This window comes from Scatophagus argus, chromosome 15 (assembly GCF_020382885.2).
Source record: "Scatophagus argus isolate fScaArg1 chromosome 15, fScaArg1.pri, whole genome shotgun sequence".
NCBI lineage: Eukaryota > Metazoa > Chordata > Actinopteri > Scatophagidae > Scatophagus > Scatophagus argus.
In genome coordinates this window covers 16,159,945-16,183,737 of record NC_058507.1, presented here as the reverse complement: position 1 = coordinate 16,183,737, position 23,793 = coordinate 16,159,945, and the positions used below count along the sequence as shown (strand labels likewise).

General features: G+C 39.9%; 1 protein-coding gene and 1 long non-coding RNA gene across 5 annotated transcripts; both read right to left on the bottom strand.

Moving 5' to 3' along the window:
• Positions 1 to 14,292: 14,292 nt before the first annotated feature.
• Positions 14,293 to 16,608, bottom strand: LOC124072052. Of its 3 annotated transcripts, none has more exons than XR_006845442.1 (6): positions 15,978 to 16,608; positions 15,717 to 15,857; positions 15,434 to 15,545; positions 15,223 to 15,350; positions 14,738 to 15,122; positions 14,293 to 14,518 (listed from the first exon to the last, which is right to left on the bottom strand). It is a non-coding gene; the product is annotated as an uncharacterized LOC124072052 (long non-coding RNA). The 3 variants fall into 3 exon arrangements; XR_006845441.1 differs by having other exon boundaries at positions 15,717 to 16,111; positions 16,209 to 16,608; XR_006845440.1 differs by having other exon boundaries at positions 15,717 to 16,608.
• Positions 16,609 to 19,783: 3,175 nt separating this feature from the next.
• LOC124072049 (lectin-like) lies at positions 19,784 to 23,371 on the bottom strand. 2 transcript variants are annotated; one of them, XM_046413181.1, is made up of 7 exons: positions 21,695 to 23,371; positions 21,203 to 21,597; positions 20,920 to 21,031; positions 20,709 to 20,836; positions 20,477 to 20,608; positions 20,224 to 20,335; positions 19,784 to 20,004 (listed from the first exon to the last, which is right to left on the bottom strand). In XM_046413181.1, exons 3-7 carry the CDS (start codon positions 20,987 to 20,989, stop codon positions 19,937 to 19,939), a joined length of 510 nt encoding a protein of 169 aa, XP_046269137.1. In that variant the 5' UTR covers positions 20,990 to 21,031; positions 21,203 to 21,597; positions 21,695 to 23,371; the 3' UTR covers positions 19,784 to 19,936. The 2 variants fall into 2 exon arrangements, with proteins under 2 accessions (XP_046269137.1, XP_046269136.1); XM_046413180.1 differs by having other exon boundaries at positions 21,203 to 23,371.
• Between the last annotated feature and the right edge of the window lie 422 nt (positions 23,372 to 23,793).

Here is a 23,793-nt window from a genome sequence, read left to right as displayed (position 1 = left end):
CCTGCAGCATCTGTTTTATGAACTATGTTTAAATAGGTACATACGTGGCTCCATTCATGAAATACAGTTGTATAACGGTTGTGTTATGCAGAATTGGATCATCAGCTCCAGACTGACGTTTGTGCTCATCTTCTTTGTGCAGCTGTGCACAGAAAGCTGCTGCTGTTGCTTCTCACAGCAAGTGAATCATGGTCCTCTTCTGCCACCAAACCACTTGTCTGTAAAATACACATTCTAAGAACAAGAAACTAATTTTAAAGACTTTGTTGTATAATGGATAGTGCTGATTTGAAGGAGATCTCTGCCGACACCATCTTACTTGTACAAGAAGTTTATTATAAGAAGCTCAGCATCAAATGTGACATCACTAAAAATGAGGCAGATGGAGAAAGAGACATGAGCACTAAGATATTTGCTGACATACTGACACTGAAGTGTCTACATAAGTAGAGGCCGACATCTCAGTCACATCAGGCAGAAATGTGTGAGCAAAAACTCATCACACAAAAAGAAAATAACACACAGTGCTGCCTAAACACCAGTATGAAGTTGTGTTGACTTGGAATTAAATTGTATTGGTATAGTATTACAGTTTGTGACTGGGTCACAATGGTAGAAAGCCTCAGTCATCATTGGAATGAACTGAGCTCAGTTGGTAAAGACGAACAACAGGAAGCAGTGGGACATAATTACACTGCAGCAAAAAGTTGGACAGAGACAGTCAGGGTAGAAAGTTGGATGTCAAACCACATGACCATCACAGACCAGACCAAACGTCCCGTCTCATGCTTCAAGTCAGCATGTTATTTTCTAATATTTAACCAAAGTGATCAGTTCATGGACACACTGGGCTCCTACGGTACAGAATGAACACAGACATACAAAACTATGATGGGAAGCTTGCACTGTTAGTGAAAAGAAACTGAAAATTAACAGATGGACCATATAACAAACCAGAGGAAGCCTTGATGAACTAATCACATTACATACAAAATAGAAAGAACAGTGTACCAATAAACACATCTATTCAGGCCTGTTGCTGGTCTGGACAAATAAGGACAAACTGCACCCACATGAAAAAGCCACCTGATCCCATCTTGTAAAAAAGATGGTGATAAAAGTCACGTCTTCTGTACTGAAAGAAGCCTTAGGGAAACACTTGTACCATCAATATTGGCATTGTAATATAAATGCTTCGCATTGAGAGCCAAGATCAACACGTTATTCCACAAGATGACTGTCATGTGTCTCTTCATGTTTGAGTTTCTATATCTTCACTTCTTTCAGTATTTAACCATTACATGTCTGTGTCCTGACTTCTGGAATTCAGTGGCCTTAAATGGCTCCAAATGCATCACCACAGAGTGTAAGTATTCCTCATTTTCTCCTCCCCATAGAAAGATTTTTGATATTGATAAGTCACACAAGTAAAAAGAATGACAAGAGAGTGGAAGCTGGAGGTTCAACATGTATCAAACACCACAACACTCTACAAAGGAGGTGGCCCCTTCTTGCATTGAGAAATGTTCTACCGAGACAGTCCGAGACCAGACTATACATCCACACTTAGACCAAACTTCACCTTACTTTGACCACAGTGTTTTCCAAATCTTCATCAAGCATGCATCAGTTACAAAGACTCTTCACAAAGTCGGCATTTTATTTTGTTATCAATTTGAGGTCTGTTTAGCATAACTGATATGTAATGAACAAAGTATTCACAGTGAACGTGGGTTGGAAATATACAGTGTATATTGCATGTTGTTGTTTGTTGCATTAAAATGTACTTTATGCTTCCTGTTATTCGTGATATAATGTAATGATATGGTAAAAATTTTAACAAGCTAGCTAACACTGATTTATATATTCATTATTTATTTTAAATTTATTTCGAATTTCTATTTTAAATTGTAATTTATTGTCTCTTATTGTTGTTAATATTGTGTCTGTTTCTATTATTAATGATGTAAGGTGACCTTGAGTGTCTAGAAAGGCGCCTGTGAATAAAATGCATTATTATTTATTATTATTACCAGAAGCACTCAGTGAGGGTCAATCAATTAATAGTTTTGCTTAGTAATATCACTACTACTTTAATGTTACTACTAGCATAACTACTGATACACTGCTGCTTCCAGTAAAAGTAACAGCCCAGCCATCCATCGATTACTTTTCTCGTCCATCTAAATGGTTTGCTCTGCTGGTGAACTCAGTAACAAAAGCAAAGGGTTTAAGGAGGGTCTGACCTTTCCTAACCCTGAACTTTTGGCAATGTTCCATCTAAATGTTAAACTAGTTGTTCAATATGTATATAAAGAGGCATGGGGCTAAAATTTTCTTTTGTCCAGCTGGTCACATACTTCATCAGCAAGTGAAGAAAACGTCAGGATAAAAGCAAACGAAAATGTGTTGTACAGCTTTCAGCCATAAGAGGTCAGGAATGCACAGGCTTTAAGTGATGATACAAGCTCCATAACAGGAACCAATGGTGTACATTTTCTGGAATCTGGTCTCACATCAATTAATATAATGAGTTATGACAAAATCTACCAGATATTATTCATAATTACACTGAACACTGACACTTTGTTTAGGAAGTTTTTAACTTAAGATTTGAACTGAAATTGGTGAAAGAAAAAACGTTTTGAAGACTTACTTTCATATACATTTTAAGATTTTCTTTCTTTAGCTTTTCTTTGATAGAATTTGTTTTAAAATAATGGTAAAAATGGAAAATGAAAGCATGAGAATAGTAATCATTACTCAGTAACAGTTACAGGAGTTACAGAAACAAAGACCATTCGAAATGTTCAGACCAAAAAGAACAAACCCAAAACAACAATCTAAAGCTGTTCTAAAACTCTCCCAGCAAACAGGTAACCTTCAGTAAACGTTTTCTAAGCGTTCCCTAAAGGTTACATTTTTTAAACCTAAAGATTCCCCCAACATTTGCAACACTGGGAAACAACCGTTCCCAGAACATTCCAAAATTATGGTGGGAGAACATTTGCTGAAGGGGTCCCACAACCATTCCCCTACCCTTCAGGCCCCTCCAGGCCCGTTTCACAGAATCAACCTTTAGTCTCCTACAGTATGTATTTGATATGGTACTGCTGTCCCAGAGATTCAATTCAGTTTATTTATATAGCGCCAATTCACAACAAAAGTTATCTCATGACACTTTCCAATTAGAGCAGGTCTAGACCCAACTCTTTAATTAAACTGTAATACAGAGAACCTAACATTCCCTCTTGAGCAAGCACTTGGCGACAGTGGCGAGGAAAAACTTCCTTTTAGAAGGCAGGAACTTCGGAGAGTCTGCCTTGACCGGTTGGGTTGAGGGAGAGAAAGAGAGAGAGAAGGAGAGAGAGAAAGACAGACAAAGAGAGAGGGGCGGAGGCGGGTGGGGTGTGAAAGACGGAGTAATGTAATAATAATAATACCAGAAGTGTTGGAACAGTAGCTAATGAGAATGACAATGAAGTATACAGAAGGTACTATGGTGATTATGATAGCAACATTAGTAACAATAATAATGGTAGCAGCAGTACAGAGTAGTAACAGAATTAAAACAGATTATGACTAAACAGTAGCAATCGCAGAAAGTTTCGAGCAGAACCGCAGCAGGAAGTCCGACCACTATCCATGGGAACCTGAGAGACGAGAAAGCGCAAGAACTCCAGGGAAGAAGTTGAGTTAGTGATATGCATTAATGGGACGTGTGCAGAAGGAGAAGGAGAGGAAGAAAGAGCTCAGTGCGTCATGGGAGGACCCCTGGCAGTCTAAGAAGGAACAGGAACAGGAAAGTTTGATAAAGCTTTATCAAACAGGAAAGTTTTTAGTCTACTCTTAAATATAGAGAGGGTGTCCGCCTCCCGGACTGAAACCGGAAGATGGTTCCATAGTAGAGGAGCTCGATAACTAAAGGCTCTGGTTCTCAGTCTACTTTTAAGGACTCTAGGAACCACAAGTAGCCCTGCATTTTGGGAACACAAGGCTCTGGTGGGATAATAGGGAACTATCAACTCTTTAAGATAGGATGGTGCCTGACCGTTCAGGGCTTCATATGTGAGGAGGAGAATTTTAAAATCTATCCTGAATTTTACAGGTAGCCAATGTAGAGAAGCCAGTACAGGAGAAATATGATCTCTTCATTCATAGTCAATGAATGAAGTGTTAAGATACAAAAGTCTCGAATCCACTATTCTCTCCATCCATTCTCTTTATTTATTTGTGAATTAGCAACAGCTAGCTCAGCAGCTAGCTAAAAGCCTAATCATCTGTGTGGTTAAAACGCTTAAAATGTGGAATCTGCACTTACTGAAATTTTGCATGGCGTCCTACCGCTTAGCTAACCTCATTACCTTCGATAATTCACACAGGACGGGACGGCACGGTGGTGCAGTGGTTAGCAATGTCGCCTCATAGCAAGAGGGTTCCAGGTCTGAATCCCGGTCTGGGCCCTTCTATGTGGAGTTTGCATGTTCTCCTTGTGCCTGCGTGGGTTTTCTCCGGGTACTCCAGCTTCCTCCCACAATACCAAAAACATGCACGTTAGGTTAATTGGCTACTCTACATTGCCCCTAGGTGTGAGTGTGAGAGTGTGTGGTTGTCTGTCTTTGTGTGTTGGCCCTGCGACTGACTGGCGACCAGTCCAGGGTGTACCCTGCCTCTCACCCGTAGTCAGCTGGGATAGGCTCCAGCTTCCCCGCGACCCTGACGGATAAGCGGTATAGAAAATGGATGGATGAATTCACAAAGGACATGTGAATGTTCTCCAAAGGTGATGTTATTAAAAAAAAAAAATCATATCACATCCTTTCAATTTTCAGCCTGTTAAGAAGGACCTTTCACTCAGCACACATGCTTCAGTCTCACGCCTAAAACTAACCAACCTGACCAACAAAAGCAGTGAGGACCAGCCAACCAGAGGCATGTCAGTCACTACATGTAAACTGGTGCGCAGGATACAGCAATTGGTCGCAGTCCGGGCAAGTCTAAAGATGAATGGTTGAGTAACAATGCAAGTTGTATGACAACGAAATGACAGAGTTTATTTGAACAGTCTTCTTGTCACATCTTATCCTCTCATTCCTACAAGCACACACGTCAAGCCCCACTTATAATCAGATCAGTTCCCCCTTTGTCAGCGTGTTTTTGTATGGTACTTCTTCTATAGTTTGGCTGGTTGTCACTCCATTGCAAAGAAGTTTGATGGTTTCATATTACAGTTATTGTTAAAATTAAGTTGAAGATAAGGGTCGAGGTTGGAGGCTATGTAACATACTATGGCAAACATTGTCCTTACACTTAATAAAGTAGGCTACAGATTGTTGGTTTATGAGACAATATCCGATAAGGGCTTCAGTTTAGGCATGTACAACAAATAGTTGTAATGTACTGTTACTAGTAGTAAGGGTAAGATGATATTTTTTGAGTTTTAGATTACTATAAGTGTGGAGGGAAAATGGTGTGGTCATGGTGATTCATCTGTTTTCTTGTTGATAAGTGTAGTGGGAAAAGCCTGCACCACTGAGAGCATCTTGAGTGGGAGCATCACCACATGGATGGGCAGCTGCACAAAGCAGGACCTCTCGGCCCTTAGGAGGGTAGTCCGCTCAGCTGAGCGGACAATCAGAACAACCTTACCCGACCTGCAGGACATTTACATCAAACGATGCAGGTCGAGAGCCGAGAAGATCCTCAGGCAGCCCCATCACCCTGGACACTCTTCTCCCTGTTGCCATCAGGCCGTCGGTTCCGCTGCCTGAGAACCAACACTGAGAGGATGAGGAAAAGCTTCTTCCCCCAGTCCATCCGTCTGCTCAACAATGAGCGTTAATCTGGACAATCTCACTCCCACCTGCACTACATGCACTAGTTGTAAATACCACTTTTTTTTTTAAATTTAAATTTAAATTTAATTTTATTATTATTATTTTTTTCTTTAAATTAAAAACATTTTTTATTTACCTATTTTTTGGTAGCAGGGACACAAAGAATTTCACTGCACATTGTACCGTGTATGATTGTGTATGTGACAAATAAACCTATCTTGTATCTTGTAGTGTGACATCTCTCTCACATCATTAAACTGACAAGGATCACCAGAAGGAAGCAGTCAGAGATGGAAATTCCTACATGTAACAGATTTCATATTGTGTGTGATTCCCCTTGCATTTACTCTAGTAGTTAAACTCTATAGCATCGGGTCTAGTTCATTGCCACTCCGTGAGATATGTTGGAGGTGGGTTCCAAAAAGGGTAACAGTCATACACACACTATGCATAAATGGCTGTTTGTTCATTATTAACATAACTTTGCACTGTGAATCACGAAACTCTTACTGAGAAGTACTATGAGAGGGTTTGTTGCACTTTTGTGGCACTAAAATGCCCAAATAGCAATATATTACTTTCCTGTAATTTAGGTAGTTCACTGGTGTGCTGAAGTAACTTGCTGTCCGCAGATACATACACAAGTACTGTGTCCTGGGAGTGATGCTGCAAAACAGATTCATTAAACTATTTTTAAGAATGTGTGTAGACACTGAGGACAATGAACTTTCAGCAGAGCCATGGCTGTAAAAATCCTGGATAGATAGAGGCGACTGTCAATGATATGACCTATTCAGGTGTTACAGGAGAGAAAACGACCAGAGGATTTAGTTCTGATAAGTAAAACAATAATTCAGCTGGCTGCAATACAATACACTTATATGTAAATGTAATTATGTGCTAAAATAGTTTTTTACCGTATACACCAGTCAGAAACAACATGTTCTGTGGGAAAAAATTAGATTCTGGCAATCACGTGGATGTTCTCTGACACACACCACCCACCTAAACACTGCAGACCAAATACACCCCACCATCACCACCATCCCACCACCCATGGCCACAGCTCTTCCCATCAGCAGCAGCCACTCCCCCAGCTGAACGAAGTACCCCATCACATTTTGAAAATAGCTCAAGGATGTGTCAAGGACCATAACAACATCCTGCAGAATCCCCACATCCCAGCCTGATGGAGAATCTGTGGGATGCACCGGAATAGGCCAAATTCATCCTCCCACCCTCAATGCACAGAACCAAAGCATCCAACATTCCCATGCCGGTGACCACAAAATCCCCCCAGAGGTCCATTTTCCCTTCCCCTGACAGGTCAGAGCTGTTTTGGTAGCACAAAGGGGACCTACAAAATATCAAGCAGGTGGTTTTAATGTTGTGGCTGATTGGTGTATTGTAGACATATTGCAGTGATACAATAAACATGTAAATTTCAAACTCTAAATACCATGCAAACATATAAAATAAATGATAAGCAATAAGAAAAATACAGTACTCTAGAACAGACTATATAACATGGGCGACAAGTTAATTTTTACACACTCTCAGCTCACATGGAGTGACAGTACACACTCTCAGTATACAGGCTGACCTGTCTATGCTGTAGAGGTGCTGGTTACAGGATCTACAAAAGAAATTACAAGTAGTCTGTACTCAGTATTGTAGTTGACTGATTTTTCTTTTTACTTGCACTTTGAGTAGAACCAAAATCCTGCTTTCACTAAATTACATTTTTGCTGAAGTCTGAACTCCATTTTTTTTTTTTTTTTTTTATGGCCAGGCATGACACCACCGTTACCTCTCATGACTTACAGTAACCTCTCATGACTTACAGTAACAAAGAAAAGGAAATTCCCACATTGCACAAGCATTTTTTTTTCTGTGAATGAGGCTGCCAAACAGGCAGTGCTATTCCTATTACACACATACACGTGTTCAAAACACAATTCAAAGTCACGTTATTTGTGACAAATTTTACAAGCAACTCAAGACATTTCCTAAAGTCTTGGTCACTACTGTGCATCATGTGACACGCTATTTTCCATTGACAGTTTTGACAAGTAAACTCCAGAAGAAGTATCTTAGTTCCAGAAAATTTCTTCAGTACAGTGTTCTCTATTTTTGTTTTTCTGAACATGGAAGGTTTTTACCACTAACACTGCTGGTACTTTATGCTTTAAAGGTCAAGATAGAAGAAGTAAGGGAAGTTTCAGTGGTAGTGTCAGGTAAAGTGCCAAAGAGCTCCCTTCCCGTGGCAGCTGCTGAGCGCTATCTGTAAGATCAATGACTTCACTTCCTATCACATGTTTACTCAGGCTACACGAGTTTTCCCCTCCTCACCTAATTTCACTGGCTGGCAGAAATCACCAGATGCAAGGACACACCCACTGACTGAGAAACCAACAGCTATCAGTTGGACAATAACCAAAATAAAAACAGGACTAGTTTTCAAACTACATCTTTATAATGATTTATTGAGGAAAGTAAATCAGCTGAAACAGTGATGGCACATAAAATGTGACATGATTACGAAAAATACAGTTCACAAAGCACACAGTAAATAGAAGAACTCATGATGTATACTTTAAGACTTTAAGACATACGGTGAATGGACACAACCACCTCATAATATGCCTTCCAATACAACTCTATCTTCATTATACTATATATAGGTATATTTAAAAGAACTCTTCATATACTGTAAATATTATTACAAATATTACAATATCCATAACTGCATACAAATATTAGATATACTATTTTATATTTCTATTTAGCGTTTTATACAATATTGTGAACACATATCTATACATATTATATATGTATATATAAATAAATATATGTATATATGTGAATATATATAATATTTTTTTATAAATAATATACATATTTCAATAATAATTGCAGTTGGCAATTGCAATACTTATTCTTCTAACTGTCTTTTCAGTTCATAATGCCCTCTCAATTTCACTGTTCACTGTACTACTGTAAACAGCTGAAATGACAATGAGGAACCACTTCACTTGTCGTCATTTGACTAATACAACAGGACACTCAAAGGGCACTTCCTGGTGCTGCATTACGAGTCTCCTAGCTTCCACAGCTTTGATTCAAGTTAACACCAATACCCGGGTCCTGACTGGACCTGGGAAGGTTACTCCTTTGCTTATACGCCTTGGTCCTCAAAGTGCACTCTCTGGTGCAGCAAAGAGTCTGTAAGCTTCCACAGCCACGAGAACTATTCATGTGTGCACCAATAAATCACAGCCAACTGAGTGGCTATACAGCTTTTATCAAGGCTTATCAAGTGTTGAAATGCTGCTGTGTGCTAAGCTGAGATGTTGCTCTGTCAAATCTGGAAAATGGGCACTTCAAACTGAACATGAGAAAAGGCAATTTCTGGAATAGACTAAGTGTTTGAAGAGAGTTTGGCACATTAATTTTCACATATGGTATAATATCTACATATGGAGGCACTCGTGGTAGATTGGTCCAGGAACAATGAAACAATAGTGACAAGCTGTAAATCAACACCTGTAAAGTCGAAAAAGATACCAACATACAGTAAAGTCGAAAAAGATACCAACTAACCCTAACCCATACATAGTTTCCCAAACCAAAGGATGATTGAATCAATTAATGTACATGATTATTCTACATGCAAAAGATTGTCCTTAACTGATTCCATTCATAACCAATTTGTCAACAAATACACCTAAAAAGCTAAAAACGTTTCACATTTTCTTTCAGCAGTAGCATGTTGACAGAATGGAAGTGGGGAAAAGAAGGTTTTGCTACACAATAATCTCCACGCCATGAGCTGCTATTGTGTCAGTGTCTGCCATCTTAACTGTAGTGTAAAAGCATCCGTGGTGACTACAGCTGCAGATCCTATCAATGACAACACAGCATTATTTGAAACATGCCAGATGAGGGCAATGCATGTCATTTTATCTATCAACGTGATTTGGACATACCTGGCAATGTTTTGTCTGAATGTGTAGCAAAGGAACGCCAGAAACATGATAATGATGACAAGAGCAACAGCAGAAATCCAGTAGAGGGAACTCCCTGTGAGGAGAAAAGGCAGTTTGACAAATGACATGAGACTATCCCTACCAGCTCTATCTTAACTGTAGACAGATAACTTGTTTTCAAAGTGCTGCTTGTGGCCTGAAGAGTCATCCTTTGCTTGTGGAAAATGCCAGTGTATCTTACTCAGGACAACAAATTGCTGCATACCATTTATTCATGGAATCTGCTTCGAGACAGTCTGCGTGCGGTCTATGATTTTACACTCTCCAACACAAGGCTTTCACTCCACACAAGTCAAGCAGGAAGTACAGATTCATGATGTAATCTTACATTAACAATGTTTCTGACTTCTCGTGTTCTGCAATCTAAGCATGAGATAAGATATGCACTGCTGGACTGTCTGCTTACTTCACTTTAATACAGAGACTAACAGCAATGAAATTCATGACTTTTAGATCATCCCTACCTTCGCGTGCTTCAAACATTACATTTCTACTGCAGTTGACTGTAAAAAGAAGACAGTTTTACATCAGAACAGGGTCTACAATTAGCACTTGCCATCAAATGATGGCAAAATCTACATTGGCACATAAGATAAATGAGCTCAGTCACTACAGGAGGGTTGCGGAAATACACCAACTTCACTTCAAACTCTAATCATTATAACATGTAAGTTGACTGACAGGGTTTTGTTTTTAATCAATTGTGCTCACCGGTGGCAGCGTACAATGACCGTCGTAACCGTCAGTTATCAGAATGAAATTCTTGAAATTATACTCACTTGTACAGTTAACAGTGTAAGGTTCCCCCTATGGAGAGGAAACAAAAAGACAAAACAACGAGATCATTAGTGTGTGGAGGTTGGAGGAAAGGCATTTTCAAATGAATATGTTCAGCTCCAAAGTTTGACTAGTTTATCCAGAGTGCCATTTTTTAGTAATTTTAAGAAAATTTCACTACACTCAAGATATTGTGGCTCACTCAAAGTCAACCACATGCATTCTTGATGTTATTCCCACTAACATTTTAATTAATCGTCTGCAGTCTTGGGAGGGACTCCGGGGCACTGCACTCCACTGGCTGTGCTCTTACCTTCTTACCTCTTACCTTCTGGACAGAACTTTTGCAGTCAATAAAGATGAATACACGCCCTCCCCAGCGCACATCACCAATGGTGTACCGCAGGGCTCAATTTTAGGTCCGATTTTATTCTCTGTTTACATTTGATGTGATGCTTTAATTTATTGGTTTTAAATTATATATTTCCTTTTTATCTATTATATATTTTGTCCTTTTTTGCCTTTTTTAATTTAAATCTTAAACTATTTATGATAATATTTTATAAATCTATTTTATAAGTCTATTTATATTGTGTTTATTGCCTTCTGTTCTGTATACAATTTGTTTTTAGTGATTGTTAAGCACTTTGGAATCCTTTTTTTTGAAAGGCGCTACATGAATGAAGTTATTATTATTATTATTATTATTTTCGATGCCATGATCCAATTTGTTAGGTGTGGTCGATGTGCAGTAATATTTTTCACATGTTAAAAGTTTAATACCTCTGAGACACAGTTCAGTGAATAGATGACCATGTTCAGACATTTTAACATGACGAGCTCCTTCATGCTGTTTCTCTTCACCAGCTCAGGGGTTTCCGCTTCGTTGTGTGCAAGCACGTATTGCTGGAGCCAAAAAACAAAGGGGAAAAAAATCAGCCCATCACACAAACAAAACCAAAACCAAAACCCTAAGTCACACATATGTTATAGTGAGGATACAGTCTTTCATTCACCACCACGTAGCACAGTATATAACATAACATCAATAATGGCTGCCCTGCCACAGACACACTGCTACTATACATGCGGACCTCCTGGCATTGCTTACTGGTACATCTAAATGGAGTGAAGCCATATACTGATAATAATTAGAATGGTGCTATCAGTTACAACAGTTTTCTTGCTGTGACAAATAAACACATCTGTCACGAGGAATATGTGAAACACAGAAAATCTATCATGTCCGAAACCTGAGAAAACACTAAGTTAAACGATTCCGGCTTTTTTAACTTACAGTTGAGTTGGCCCATGTGTACTCGCAGTCGGCACCTAAATCATGAGGCAGGTTAAAGATGCTGTACACTGTTTGATTATCATCCTGAGTGGCATTGCAGAAAATTCCCCCTGCACTGCAAAGTGACAGAAAGCTGCCTAGGGACAGAGCAGAAGAAGAAAGATTTGGTTAATAACTGCTCTGAGCATCTATGCAGTATTGACGGTAATAATACAACTATTTCAAAGACAATGTCTGCAAATAACTATTAATCCTGTAGTACAAGCATAAACACAGTGCTACTGTTGCATTGCTGCTCAAGTGACTGGTATTGAGGATGAGCATATAAACAGCCTGAATACCATAATAAATACATAAGACTGCAGCACTAACGCAGACAATACTTAGGAATGTCAGAAAACAGAAACAAAATGTAAGCGTTGAGTAGGGTAAAGGTCAATGCAGGAGAGTAAGTGATATTTTGCAAGATAATGAGCCTGCCAGCAGAAGGGAATTCCCTTACAGTAAGAGCCCTCCCTCCACACTCACGTTACGTCACGCTCGTGTGTGCCTGTGTTGTCAAACACACACAACTCTCATTTCTACACACACACAAGCAAAAATCCGCCTATACTGTTGGTTATACATTGAAAATCATTTAAAGGCAACATGGATATGCTACTTACTACTAATTAGACCTACATAAACCTTTTTTTCTCACATATCGCTACACAGCGGCAATCAGAGCGAACTTTTTCAGTAGAAAGCAGTTGAAATCCGAGCGCTAAAACAGTGTCAATATGTGACAAACTTCATTGTAAATTAATCGCTTCCTTTCGGTCTGTACATTTCATCAAACGACACTAAACGACACCTGATTCGCGTCGACTGGTGTGAGATAAACTTCTAAAAAGCACCGAGAAAGCAAATAAAAATGTTTACCCCTAACGGCTTCAGGTTTGCTATACACGTTACAGGCTTTGGTTTCAATGAATCATTTGAATCTGAGGCATAACACCAACCTGAAAAGAGGACGACAAGAACCACCGCTGATGTCATGCCTGTCTTTGAATTACTGACTCAGGGCATTACGGAAGCCAAGCAAGCGCTAGCAGAAACACGCGACTTTTGATGACGTAAGACGCGAGTACGTAAAAGGAAAGTGATGATGAAATGTTACAAATGGTCTTTATCGATTGTAAGAAAAAAAAAAAACACCAGATTAATCCTTAATAATGGCAATAATAATAATAATGAGAAGAAGAAGAAGAAGAAGAAGAAGAAGAAGAAGAAGAAGAAGAAGAATCTGAGTGATCAATATTGGCTGGGATCCTCTCACACGCATGTGCTTGATTTGATGCTGACCCTTTGCTGAGCTAAGAAAGCTCTTATACAAGCAAGACGTGTCAGTGGAGATCTCTATCAGCATCTTCACATCATCGCCATCCAATACACAACAAGATTGGATTTATGAACAGGATAGAAGAAAGAATCAACGTTATTACCTGATGAGGTGTATTTGACTGAAACCACATGAAGCCGTAACCTGAAGGAGTTTGGATCACAAAGGAGAAGAGAGAGAGACTTTAGGTCTCTGCTGTAGATGGTTCAGTGTAGGGCAGCCTGGTAACAACAGCACTTTGGGTGCTCTTTTGCTCCTCCAACTCCAGTTCAGCACTTCAGTTCAAGAGAAAAGACAGCATGGCATGAAGAAAAATGCAAATTTTTAAAGAGCTGACTTTAGACACCATTATCATTCTGTTTCCTCAGGAATTTGTGAGTTTCCCTCTGGTGGGGAAACCGGTGACACTTCAGTGAGCTGTCTTTGTGCTGCCTGGGCAAAAGATGAATGAAGTAAATCTGCCTATGAGTATTTGCTCCATTATTCTGCAGTTCACTTCAATTCATATCCATTGGTGAATTAGAAACATCTTCCCGATGCTCGTCTTGTCTTACTTCAAACACCACAAATAACCAGAAGGATGAACAAAGTTTGTTTGCACACAATGGTAAAACATGGGCATAAACACATCATCGCTGAAAGGTCTTTCATATATTTTAATTTTTGAGTTAGTCAGGCGCCGTATTGAAAAGAAAGCTGGAAAACTTTTGGAAAGAATAGGAACCTGTATCTAACCAACACCCACATGGAGAACCCTCATTAAACGGTCATCATTTACAAAACATGCTGCAGCATCAGTCTGCATTATGTCTCTACAGATTCATATTTTAATAGTTTGTGTTTTGCATTGATGTGATGACATCAGTACAGATGGATTCTTTTTGAGTACCTCCACAATGGCACCAACAATCATGTGAGCAGAACACACAAATAAAACAAGAACCATGGACGTGTGTTTTCTGATGCTGATAGTTTATTGGAGTCATTTTTTTGTTCTTTTTTCATAATGCTTAAAACTTGCTGCATGTTTGCAGTGGTTACCATGAAACAAGCCCAGCTGCAGCACATTTTAAAAGATCATCTTGTCAATCAAACATTACTGATGATGATCACATGTTTTTGGCACACATAAAGGGCCTCTTGGAATTGCAGTTTTCATCGTTCCAACGTCCCCAACCTGGAAAACACAACATGAACACCAGCCGTGTCATTATGTGAATTCAACATTTACGGAAATTAAAACACTCTGTCTGAATCCTCCACTGGTTTCATGACATGAAGTCAGAGTCAAGACTGAATAACCTTTTGTTATTATGTACAGATAAGTCACTCAATTTATTTTCTTCACCCCTTTGATTCATAAACACTCCCACTGCCCCATTTCTTTCTAACTTACTCCCGTAATTCATCTCGACACAGTGCTCCCTGTTAAACCAGTTGTCTGGTTGCCATCTCGCCCATCTGCTGAACCCCATGCGTCCACTTCCATCAACCCAATAAAATCCATGCTAGAAAGAAAAGGTCAGTCAAATGGGAAGAAGAAACAGCATTTTTCTTTCTGTCAGTCATCGCAGTATTTGATTCATCCATCCATCAGCTCTCCACTCACTCATCTTCCTTATGTATGTACAGAGGAATTCAGGACTCACCCCACCTCTCCTGGCTCCAATCCAGAAAACCTGTTTCCTAATAGCAAACCTGAACATGTTACACAGCACTTTGTCATAGTTGTCAAGGTTGTGTATTGACACCAGTTGCCCACCGTCTGCCTTACAACGTTTCTGAAATAAAGAGAAATAAGAAGAAGAATCACATCCATTTCACCACGACTGTCTGAAAGGAATTTGTGTCCCCATTCTCACATATGTGAGTGTGTGTCACCTCTGCATCAGAAAAGGTCAGGCGTTCTACGTAGATCTTCATGCATCGCTTGTTATCCAGCCTGTACCAGTCTTTCACATTGCATTTTACGTCTGGATACTTGCTGTTACAGATTCTAGAAATTGTAGCTTTAAGACAGAAGAAAGTTTGTCATGTTTGGCTTCCTGCTGGGTTCCTCTGTGTAGAACATTAGTGATGGGGTGATTCTTACCAACGTTAGCCTCCGCCATGTGCATCAGAGCCACCAGAAGTAAGATGGCAGAAACCACGAGAGGACGCATGGCTCAGGGGTGATTCTCTCAGCGCTCTACAGCTGGAATGGACTGTGGAAATATCACACAGTTCATCTCTGTTAGAAACAGCATTCAGTGCCAATGTATTGTAGCCTACAGCGAGTCAGGTCTGCATTTTGGTTCAATTTTCTATGCCAAAGAGCTCAAAGAAAACTTCCGCTCAGTTTCCTTACAACATCCACAGGAACAAGAAGGACTCACCACAGAGGTGCGATTGCGGTTCCTCGTCTTTCCCCGGTCTGAATATCAGTCACATCTTCTCCACACTTAAATACTCGTGGCTGATGCCTTCAGCGCCTGCTGATTTTACTGTTCACACAATGTCAGAAGAGCGAGGCACACCTGGTAGGGGCAGGGCACCAGACAAACAGTCACATGACACCTTTCAGGGATCCTGCAGCATCTTCAAATAGGTACATACGTGGCTCCGGTCATGAAATACAGTTTTAAGTGTTGTGTTACACAGAATTGGATCATCAGCTCCAGACTGACGTTTGTGCTCATCTTCTTTGTGCAGCTGTGCACAGAAAGCTGCTGCTGTTGCTTCTCACAGCAAGTGAATCATGGTCCTCTTCTGCCACCAAACCACATATTGTCTGTAAAATACATATTCTGAGCTTGAGAAACCAATTTTCAAGGCTTGTCGTGCTTTAGTACAACTTATCTCTGATCTCATTTTTGTACTTTTGTTACCTTTGTCCTGTAAACATTTTACTTGTTGATGGTTGAAACCAGTGAACATGGTGACATCACTGAAAAGCAAGCAGATGGAGAAAGAGACATGAGCAGTAAGACATTATTACGTCTGACAAGTGTCTACATAAGTAGAGGCCGGCATCTCAGTCACACCGGAGAGGAATGAGCGAGCAAAAACTCACCACACAAGAAGAGAACAAGCGGTGCTGCTTGAACACCAGCATGAGGTCAACTCAATCGCATCTTTCTTTGCCTCAAAACACCAACTTTTCCAGCTCAGCCAACCAAAAAAATGTTCTGGTGTTTCCACTCAGGTGGATGGACACACACTTGAAGACTCAAGTCACAACTAACTTTTGTGTTCTAAGCACATTTTAAAAATATTCAATTGTTTTGTTAAATTATTACAGTTTGTACATCCATCCATCCATCCATCCATCTTCTTCCGCTTTATCCGGGACCGGGTCGCGGGGACAGCAGCTTGAGCAGGGATACCCAGACTTCCCTCTCCCCAGACACTTCCTCCAGCTCTTCCGGGTGGACCCCAAGGCGTTCCCAGGCCAGCTGAGTGACATAGTCCCTCCAGCGTGTCCTGGGTCTTCCTCGGGGCCTCCTCCCGGTGGGGCATGCCCGGAACACCTCCCCAGGAAGGCGTCCAGGGGACATTCGGGACAAATGCCCGAGCCACCTCAACTGGCTCCTTTCGATGTGGAGGAGCAGCGGCTCTACTCCGAGCTCCTCCCGGGTGACAGAGCTCCTCACCCTAAGAGCTCCTCACCCAGTTTGTACACTGCAGCAAAAAGTTGGACAGAGACAGTCAGGGTAGAAAGTTGGATGTCAAACCACATGACCATCACAGACCAGACCAAACGTCCTGTCTCATGCTTCAAGTCAGCATGTTATTTTCTAATATTTAACCAAAGTGATCAGTTCATGGACACACTGGGCTCCTACGGTACAGAATGAACACAGACATACAAAACTATGATGGGAAGCTTGCACTGCTAGTTACAAGTAACTGAAAGTAGCCAATGGATCACATAACAAACCAGAGGAAGCCTTTATGAACTAACCATAACCACATCCAGTGAGGCCTAATGTTGCTCTGCTTTCTACCCATAAGGACAAACTACACCCAGGTGAAAAAGCCACCTGATCCCATCTTGTAAAAAAGGATGGTGATAAAAGTCACGTCTTCTGTACTGAAAGAAGCCTTAGGGAAACACTTGTACCATTATTATTAATATTGCAGAACAATTGTTTTGTGTTGAGAGCCAAGATCAACACGTTATTCCACAAAATGACTGTCACGTGTCTCTTCAATTTTGGGTTTCCACATCTTTATTCTTTTAAATATTCAACCAGGGTACGTCTGCATCCTGAAAGATACTTCCATGGCTCAGTTTCACCCAAGTTCAATGGCCTTTATTCTCAGCGTTTCATCAGTTCATAAACTGGAATGTGAATTTAAAAAATTGACTCTGCTTTTACCAAATTTTCTGCCATTAGTTCATTTACAAAATCTTTGGTGGGTTTTCTTGTTCAGCAAAATAACTCATTTCATTTCAAACATATTCTAGCCTGAGGAAAGGTTTTTCAGACATTGTTGGATTTGTTAAAAGTACACAGTATTTCAAATGAAACATTTATGTGAACAGTCATCAAGAAAAAGCAACCACAAAACAGCAACAAGCACAAAATTCTGAAGATGTCACATACAATAAGTGTTTACATCTCACAAGCATACAGTAACTGCAAAGCAAATATTGCAAGTATGGTGCTAAAGAAATGTGCACTGAGCAGTTTGACTTTGAGTCCTATTATCTCATATTTGTCTTTATACACGGCCCGGTTAAGTATTTGTTGTTATTTTTGACTTTGTCAAACTGAAATTCGTTTTACAGTTTTTTAAAATAAATGCATTAATGTGAATTTCCAGCTTTTGAGTAACTTGAGAAGAAAGAAGAGACTTGGAAGAAAAAAGATACAGAAGCCTTTCAAACAGTTTCAAAGCAGCACTAAAATTATGACTTGTGTTTTGAGTCTCAAAGGCTAATTAGCAAGCATTAATGCTAACTAACAAGCTAGCATTATTACCCAGTAGACAGGGGAGAACTCAAATTTAAAAAACATAAGTAGAAAGAAAACTTAAATTATTGGACCTATTTGATGTAGAGTAAGATGGTAGTTCAGCTGAACTGAGGTCAGTCTTTGCACGGTCAGTGTTCCTCTCTTGTGGTGATGGTTAGGCAGTAGCTTAGCTACTAGCTTCACAAACAAATTCTCACTTTCCAAGGTTTGTCGACACATCTCTCAATAATTAGGTCATCAAGTGCATTTTAATTAAAAGGTGTTACTTGTTTGATATTCAATTCAATGTATTCAATTAAATGTACTTATATAGTGCCAAATCATAACCATTAATCATAAAAGTTGTTTGATGATGCTTTCCGATTAGAGCATGTCTAGGCCAAGCTCTAGACATGTGTTGGTGCAGAGTAACCCAACAAGACCCCCATGAGCGAGCACTTGGCGACAGTGGCACGGAAAAACTTCCTTTTAGAAGGCAGAAACCTCGGAGCAGACCCCGGCTCAACGTGGGCAGCCATCTGCCTTGACCGCTTGGGTTGTGAGAGAGAGAGAGAGAGAGAGAGAGAGAGAGAGAGAGAGAGAGAGAGAGAGAGAGAGAGAGAGAGAGGGTGGGGGGGGAGTACATGGACAGAGTTGCATAACAATGTACCATTGCTGGAAAAAGTTGTGAGTTCAAGACTCAGGTAACGCAAAAGGAACGTCTTATACCTTCTTGGGAATTGTCCTGTGAAAATTAGAGACATAGCATCAAGGTTTAACGACAATTCTGGTCCAGGCAGTTCTGTTCATGGGCCTGCTGTATTTCTCATTTGGTCCTTCTCCTCCTCATCTTCCTCCTTTGTCATCCTCCACCTCAATGCTTCAGGTTAGAACGCAATAGTATCTTGTACATTGAATCTGGGAACAGGTACTCTTCAGTTGAAGTCCTGAGGGCCCATTGACTTAGAAGTTAGTGTGAGGCTCAGCAAGCATGCAGTAAAGGAAACTGACCTTTTAACACATGTTAGAAAATCGAACGTGAAGTTTTTTAAGACATATAAAATGTATAAGAAATGATAAAAATTGTCGAGACACACATTACAAACACAATTCATTTCATGATGAAAATAAACCAAAAATCGTCAAATGTGGCAAAAAAACAAAAACATGCAAAACTGACGCTATGAGGTAGAAGAAAGAAACGTGTGATGAGGACATGGACACAGGAGCCGACCACATTAGATTCTGTGGCAGAGAAACTGACAGAGAAAGCACTGGGATCAATCAACTTTGTCATGAGAATCACAGACTTATTGCCTTGTTGAGACCATTCTGTTAAAGGTTTTGAGGTGTGTAGATATTAAATGTCCTTAAAAGTGAACTAACAACCATGTATTTTAATCAAATAGATAACTAATTCTAAATCTAGACAACAGAAAACGATAATCACCAACAATCATGTGAGCAGAACACACAAATAAAACAAGAACCATGGACGTGTGTTTTCTGATGCTGATAGTTTATTGGAGTCATTTTTTGTTCTTTTTTCTTAATGCTTAAAACTTGCTGCATGTTTGCAGTGGTTGCCATGAAACAAGCCCAGCTGCAGCACATTTTAAAAGATCATCTTGTCAATCAAACATTACTGATGATGATCACATGTTTTTGGCACACATAAAGGGCCTCTTGGAATTGCAGTTTTCATCGTTCCAACGTCCCCAACCTGGAAAACACAACATGAACACCAGCCGTGTTATTATGTGAATTCAACATTTACGTAAATTAAAACACTCTGTCTGAATCCTCCACTGGTTTAATGACATGAAGTCAGAGTCAAGACTGAATAACCTTTTGTTATTATGTACAGATAAGTCACTCAATTTATTTTCTTCACCCCTTTAATTCATAAACACTCCCACTGCCCCATTTCTTTCTAACTTACTCCCGTAATTCATCTCGACACAGTGCTCCCTGTTAAACCAGTTGTCTGGTTGCCATCTCGCCCATCTGCTGAACCCCATGCGTCCACTTCCATCAACCCAATAAAAGCCATGCTAGAAAGAAAAGGTCAGTCAAATGGGAAGAAGAAACAGCATTTTTCTTTCTGTCAGTCATCGTAGTATTTGATTCATCCATCCATCAGCTCTCCACTCACTCATCTTCCTTATGTATGTACAGAGGAATTCAGGACTCACCCCACCTCTCCTGGCTCCAATCCAGAAAACCTGTTTCCTAATAGCAAACCTGAACATGTTACACAGCACTTTGTCATAGTTGTCAAGGTTGTGTATTGACACCAGTTGCCCACCGTCTGCCTTACAACGTTTCTGAAATAAAGAGAAATAAGAAGAAGAATCACATCCATTTCACCACGACTGTCTGAAAGGAATTTGTGTCCCCATTCTCACATATGTGAGTGTGTGTCACCTCTGCATCAGAAAAGGTCAGGCGTTCTACGTAGATCTTCATGCATCGCTTGTTATCCAGCCTGTACCAGTCTTTCACGTTGCATTTTACGTCTGGATACTTGCTGTTACAGATTCTAGAAATTGTAGCTTTAAGACAGAAGAAAGTTTGTCATGTTTGGCTTCCTGTTGGGTTCCTCTGTGTAGAACATTAGTGATGGGGTGATTCTTACCAACGTTAGCCTCCGCCATGTGCATCAGAGCCACCAGAAGTAAGATGGCAGAAACCACGAGAGGACGCATGGCTCAGGGGTGATTCTCTCAGCGCTCTACAGCTGGAATGGACTGTGGAAATATCACACAGTTCATCTCTGTTAGAAACAGCATTCAGTGCCAATGTATTGTAGCCTACAGCGAGTCAGGTCTGCATTTTGGTTCAATTTTCTATGCCAAAGAGCTCAAAGAAAACTTCCGCTCAGTTTCCTTACAACATCCACAGGAACAAGAAGGACTCACCACAGAGGTGCGATTGTGGTTCCTCGTCTTTCCCCGGTCTGAATATCAGTCGCATCTTCTCCACACTTAAATACTCGTGGCTGATGCCTTCAGCGCCTGCTGATTTTACTGTTCACACAATGTCAGAAGAGCGAGGCACACCTGGTAGGGGCAGGGCACCAGACAAACAGTCACATGACACCTTTCAGGGATCCTGCAGCATCTTCAAATAGGTACATACGTGGCTCCGGTCATGAAATACAGTTTTAAGTGTTGTGTTACACAGAATTGGATCATCAGCTCCAGACTGACGTTTGTGCTCATCTTCTTTGTGCAGCTGTGCACAGAAAGCTGCTGCTGTTGCTTCTCACAGCAAGTGAATCATGGTCCTCTTCTGCCACCAAACCACATATTGTCTGTAAAATACATATTCTGAGCTTGAGAAACCAATTTTCAAGGCTTGTCGTGCTTTAGTACAACTTATCTCTGATCTCATTTTTGTACTTTTGTTACCTTTGTCCTGTAAACATTTTACTTGTTGATGGTTGAAACCAGTGAACATGGTGACATCACTGAAAAGCAGGCAGATGGAGAAAGAGACATGAGCAGTAAGACATTATTACGTCTGACAAGTGTCTACATAAGTAGAGGCCGGCATCTCAGTCACACCGGAGAGGAATGAGCGAGCAAAAACTCACCACACAAGAAGAGAACAAGCGGTGCTGCTTGAACACCAGCATGAGGTCAACTCAATCGCATCTTTCTTTGCCTCAAAACACCAACTTTTCCAACTCAGCCAACCAAAAAAATGTTCTGGTGTTTCCACTCAGGTGGATGGACACACACTTGAAGACTCAAGTCACAACTAACTTTTGTGTTCTAAGCACATTTTAAAAATATTCAATTGTTTTGTTAAATTATTACAGTTTGTACACTGCAGCAAAAAGTTGGACAGAGACAGTCAGGGTAGAAAGTTGGATGTCAAACCACATGACCATCACAGACCAGACCAAACGTCCTGTCTCATGCTTCAAGTCAGCATGTTATTTTCTAATATTTAACCAAAGTGATCAGTTCATGGACACACTGGGCTCCTACGGTACAGAATGAACACAGACATACAAAACTATGATGGGAAGCTTGCACTGCTAGTTACAAGTAACTGAAAGTAGCCAATGGATCACATAACAAACCAGAGGAAGCCTTTATGAACTAACCATAACCACATCCAGTTAGGCCTAATGTTGCTCTGCTTTCTACCCATAAGGACAAACTACACCCAGGTGAAAAAGCCACCTGATCCCATCTTGTAAAAAAGGATGGTGACAAAAGTCACGTCTTCTGTACTGAAAGAAGCCTTAGGGAAACACTTGTACCATTATTATTAATATTGCAGAACAATTGTTTTGTGTTGAGAGCCAAGATCAACACGTTATTCCACTAAAAGACTGTCACGTGTCTCTTCAATTTTGGGTTTCCACATCTTTATTCTTTTAAATATTCAACCAGGGTACGTCTGCATCCTGAAAGATACTTCCATGGCTCAGTTTCACCAAAGTTCAATGGCCTTTATTCTCAGCGTTTCATCAGTTCATAAACTGAAATGTGAATTTAAAAAATTGACTCTGCTTTTACCAAATTTTCTGTCATTAGTTCATTTACAAAATCTTTGATGAGTTTTTTTGCTCATCAAAATAACTCATTTCATTTCAAACATATTCTAGCCTAAGGAAAGGTTTTTCAGACATTGTTGGATTTGTTAAAAGTACACAGTATTTCAAATGAAACATTTATGTGAACAGTCATCAAGAAAAAGCAACCACAAAACAGCAACAAGCACAAAATTCTGAAGATGTCACATACAATAAGTGTTTACATCTCACAAGCATACAGTAACTGCAAAGCAAATATTGCAAGTATGGTGCTAAAGAAATGTGCACTGAGCAGTTTGACTTTGAGTCCTATTATCTCATATTTGTCTTTATACACGGCCCGGTTAAGTATTTGTTGTTATTTTTGACTTTGTCAAACTGAAATTCGTTTTACAGTTTTTTAAAATAAATGCATTAATGTGAATTTCCAGCTTTTGAGTAACTTGAGAAGAAAGAAGAGACTTGGAAGAAAAAAGATACAGAAGCCTTTCAAACAGTTTCAAAGCAGCACTAAAATTATGACTTGTGTTTTGAGTCTCAAAGGCTAATTAGCAAGAATTTATGCTAACTAACAAGCTAGCATTATTACCCAGTTGACAGGGGAGAACTCAAATTTAAAAAACATAAGTAGAAAGAAAACTTAAATTATTGGACCTATTTGATGTAGAGTAAGATGGTAGTTCAGCTGAACTGAGGTCAGTCTTTGCACGGTCAGTGTTCCTCTCTTGTGGTGATGGTTAGGCAGTAGCTTAGCTACTAGCTTCACAAACAAATTCTCACTTTCCAAGGTTTGTCGACACATCTCTCAATAATTAGGTCATCAAGTGCATTTTAATTAAAAGGTGTTACTTGTTTGATATTCAATTCAATGTATTCAATTAAATGTACTTATATAGTGCCAAATCATAACCATTAATCATAAAAGTTGTTTGATGATGCTTTCCGATTAGAGCATGTCTA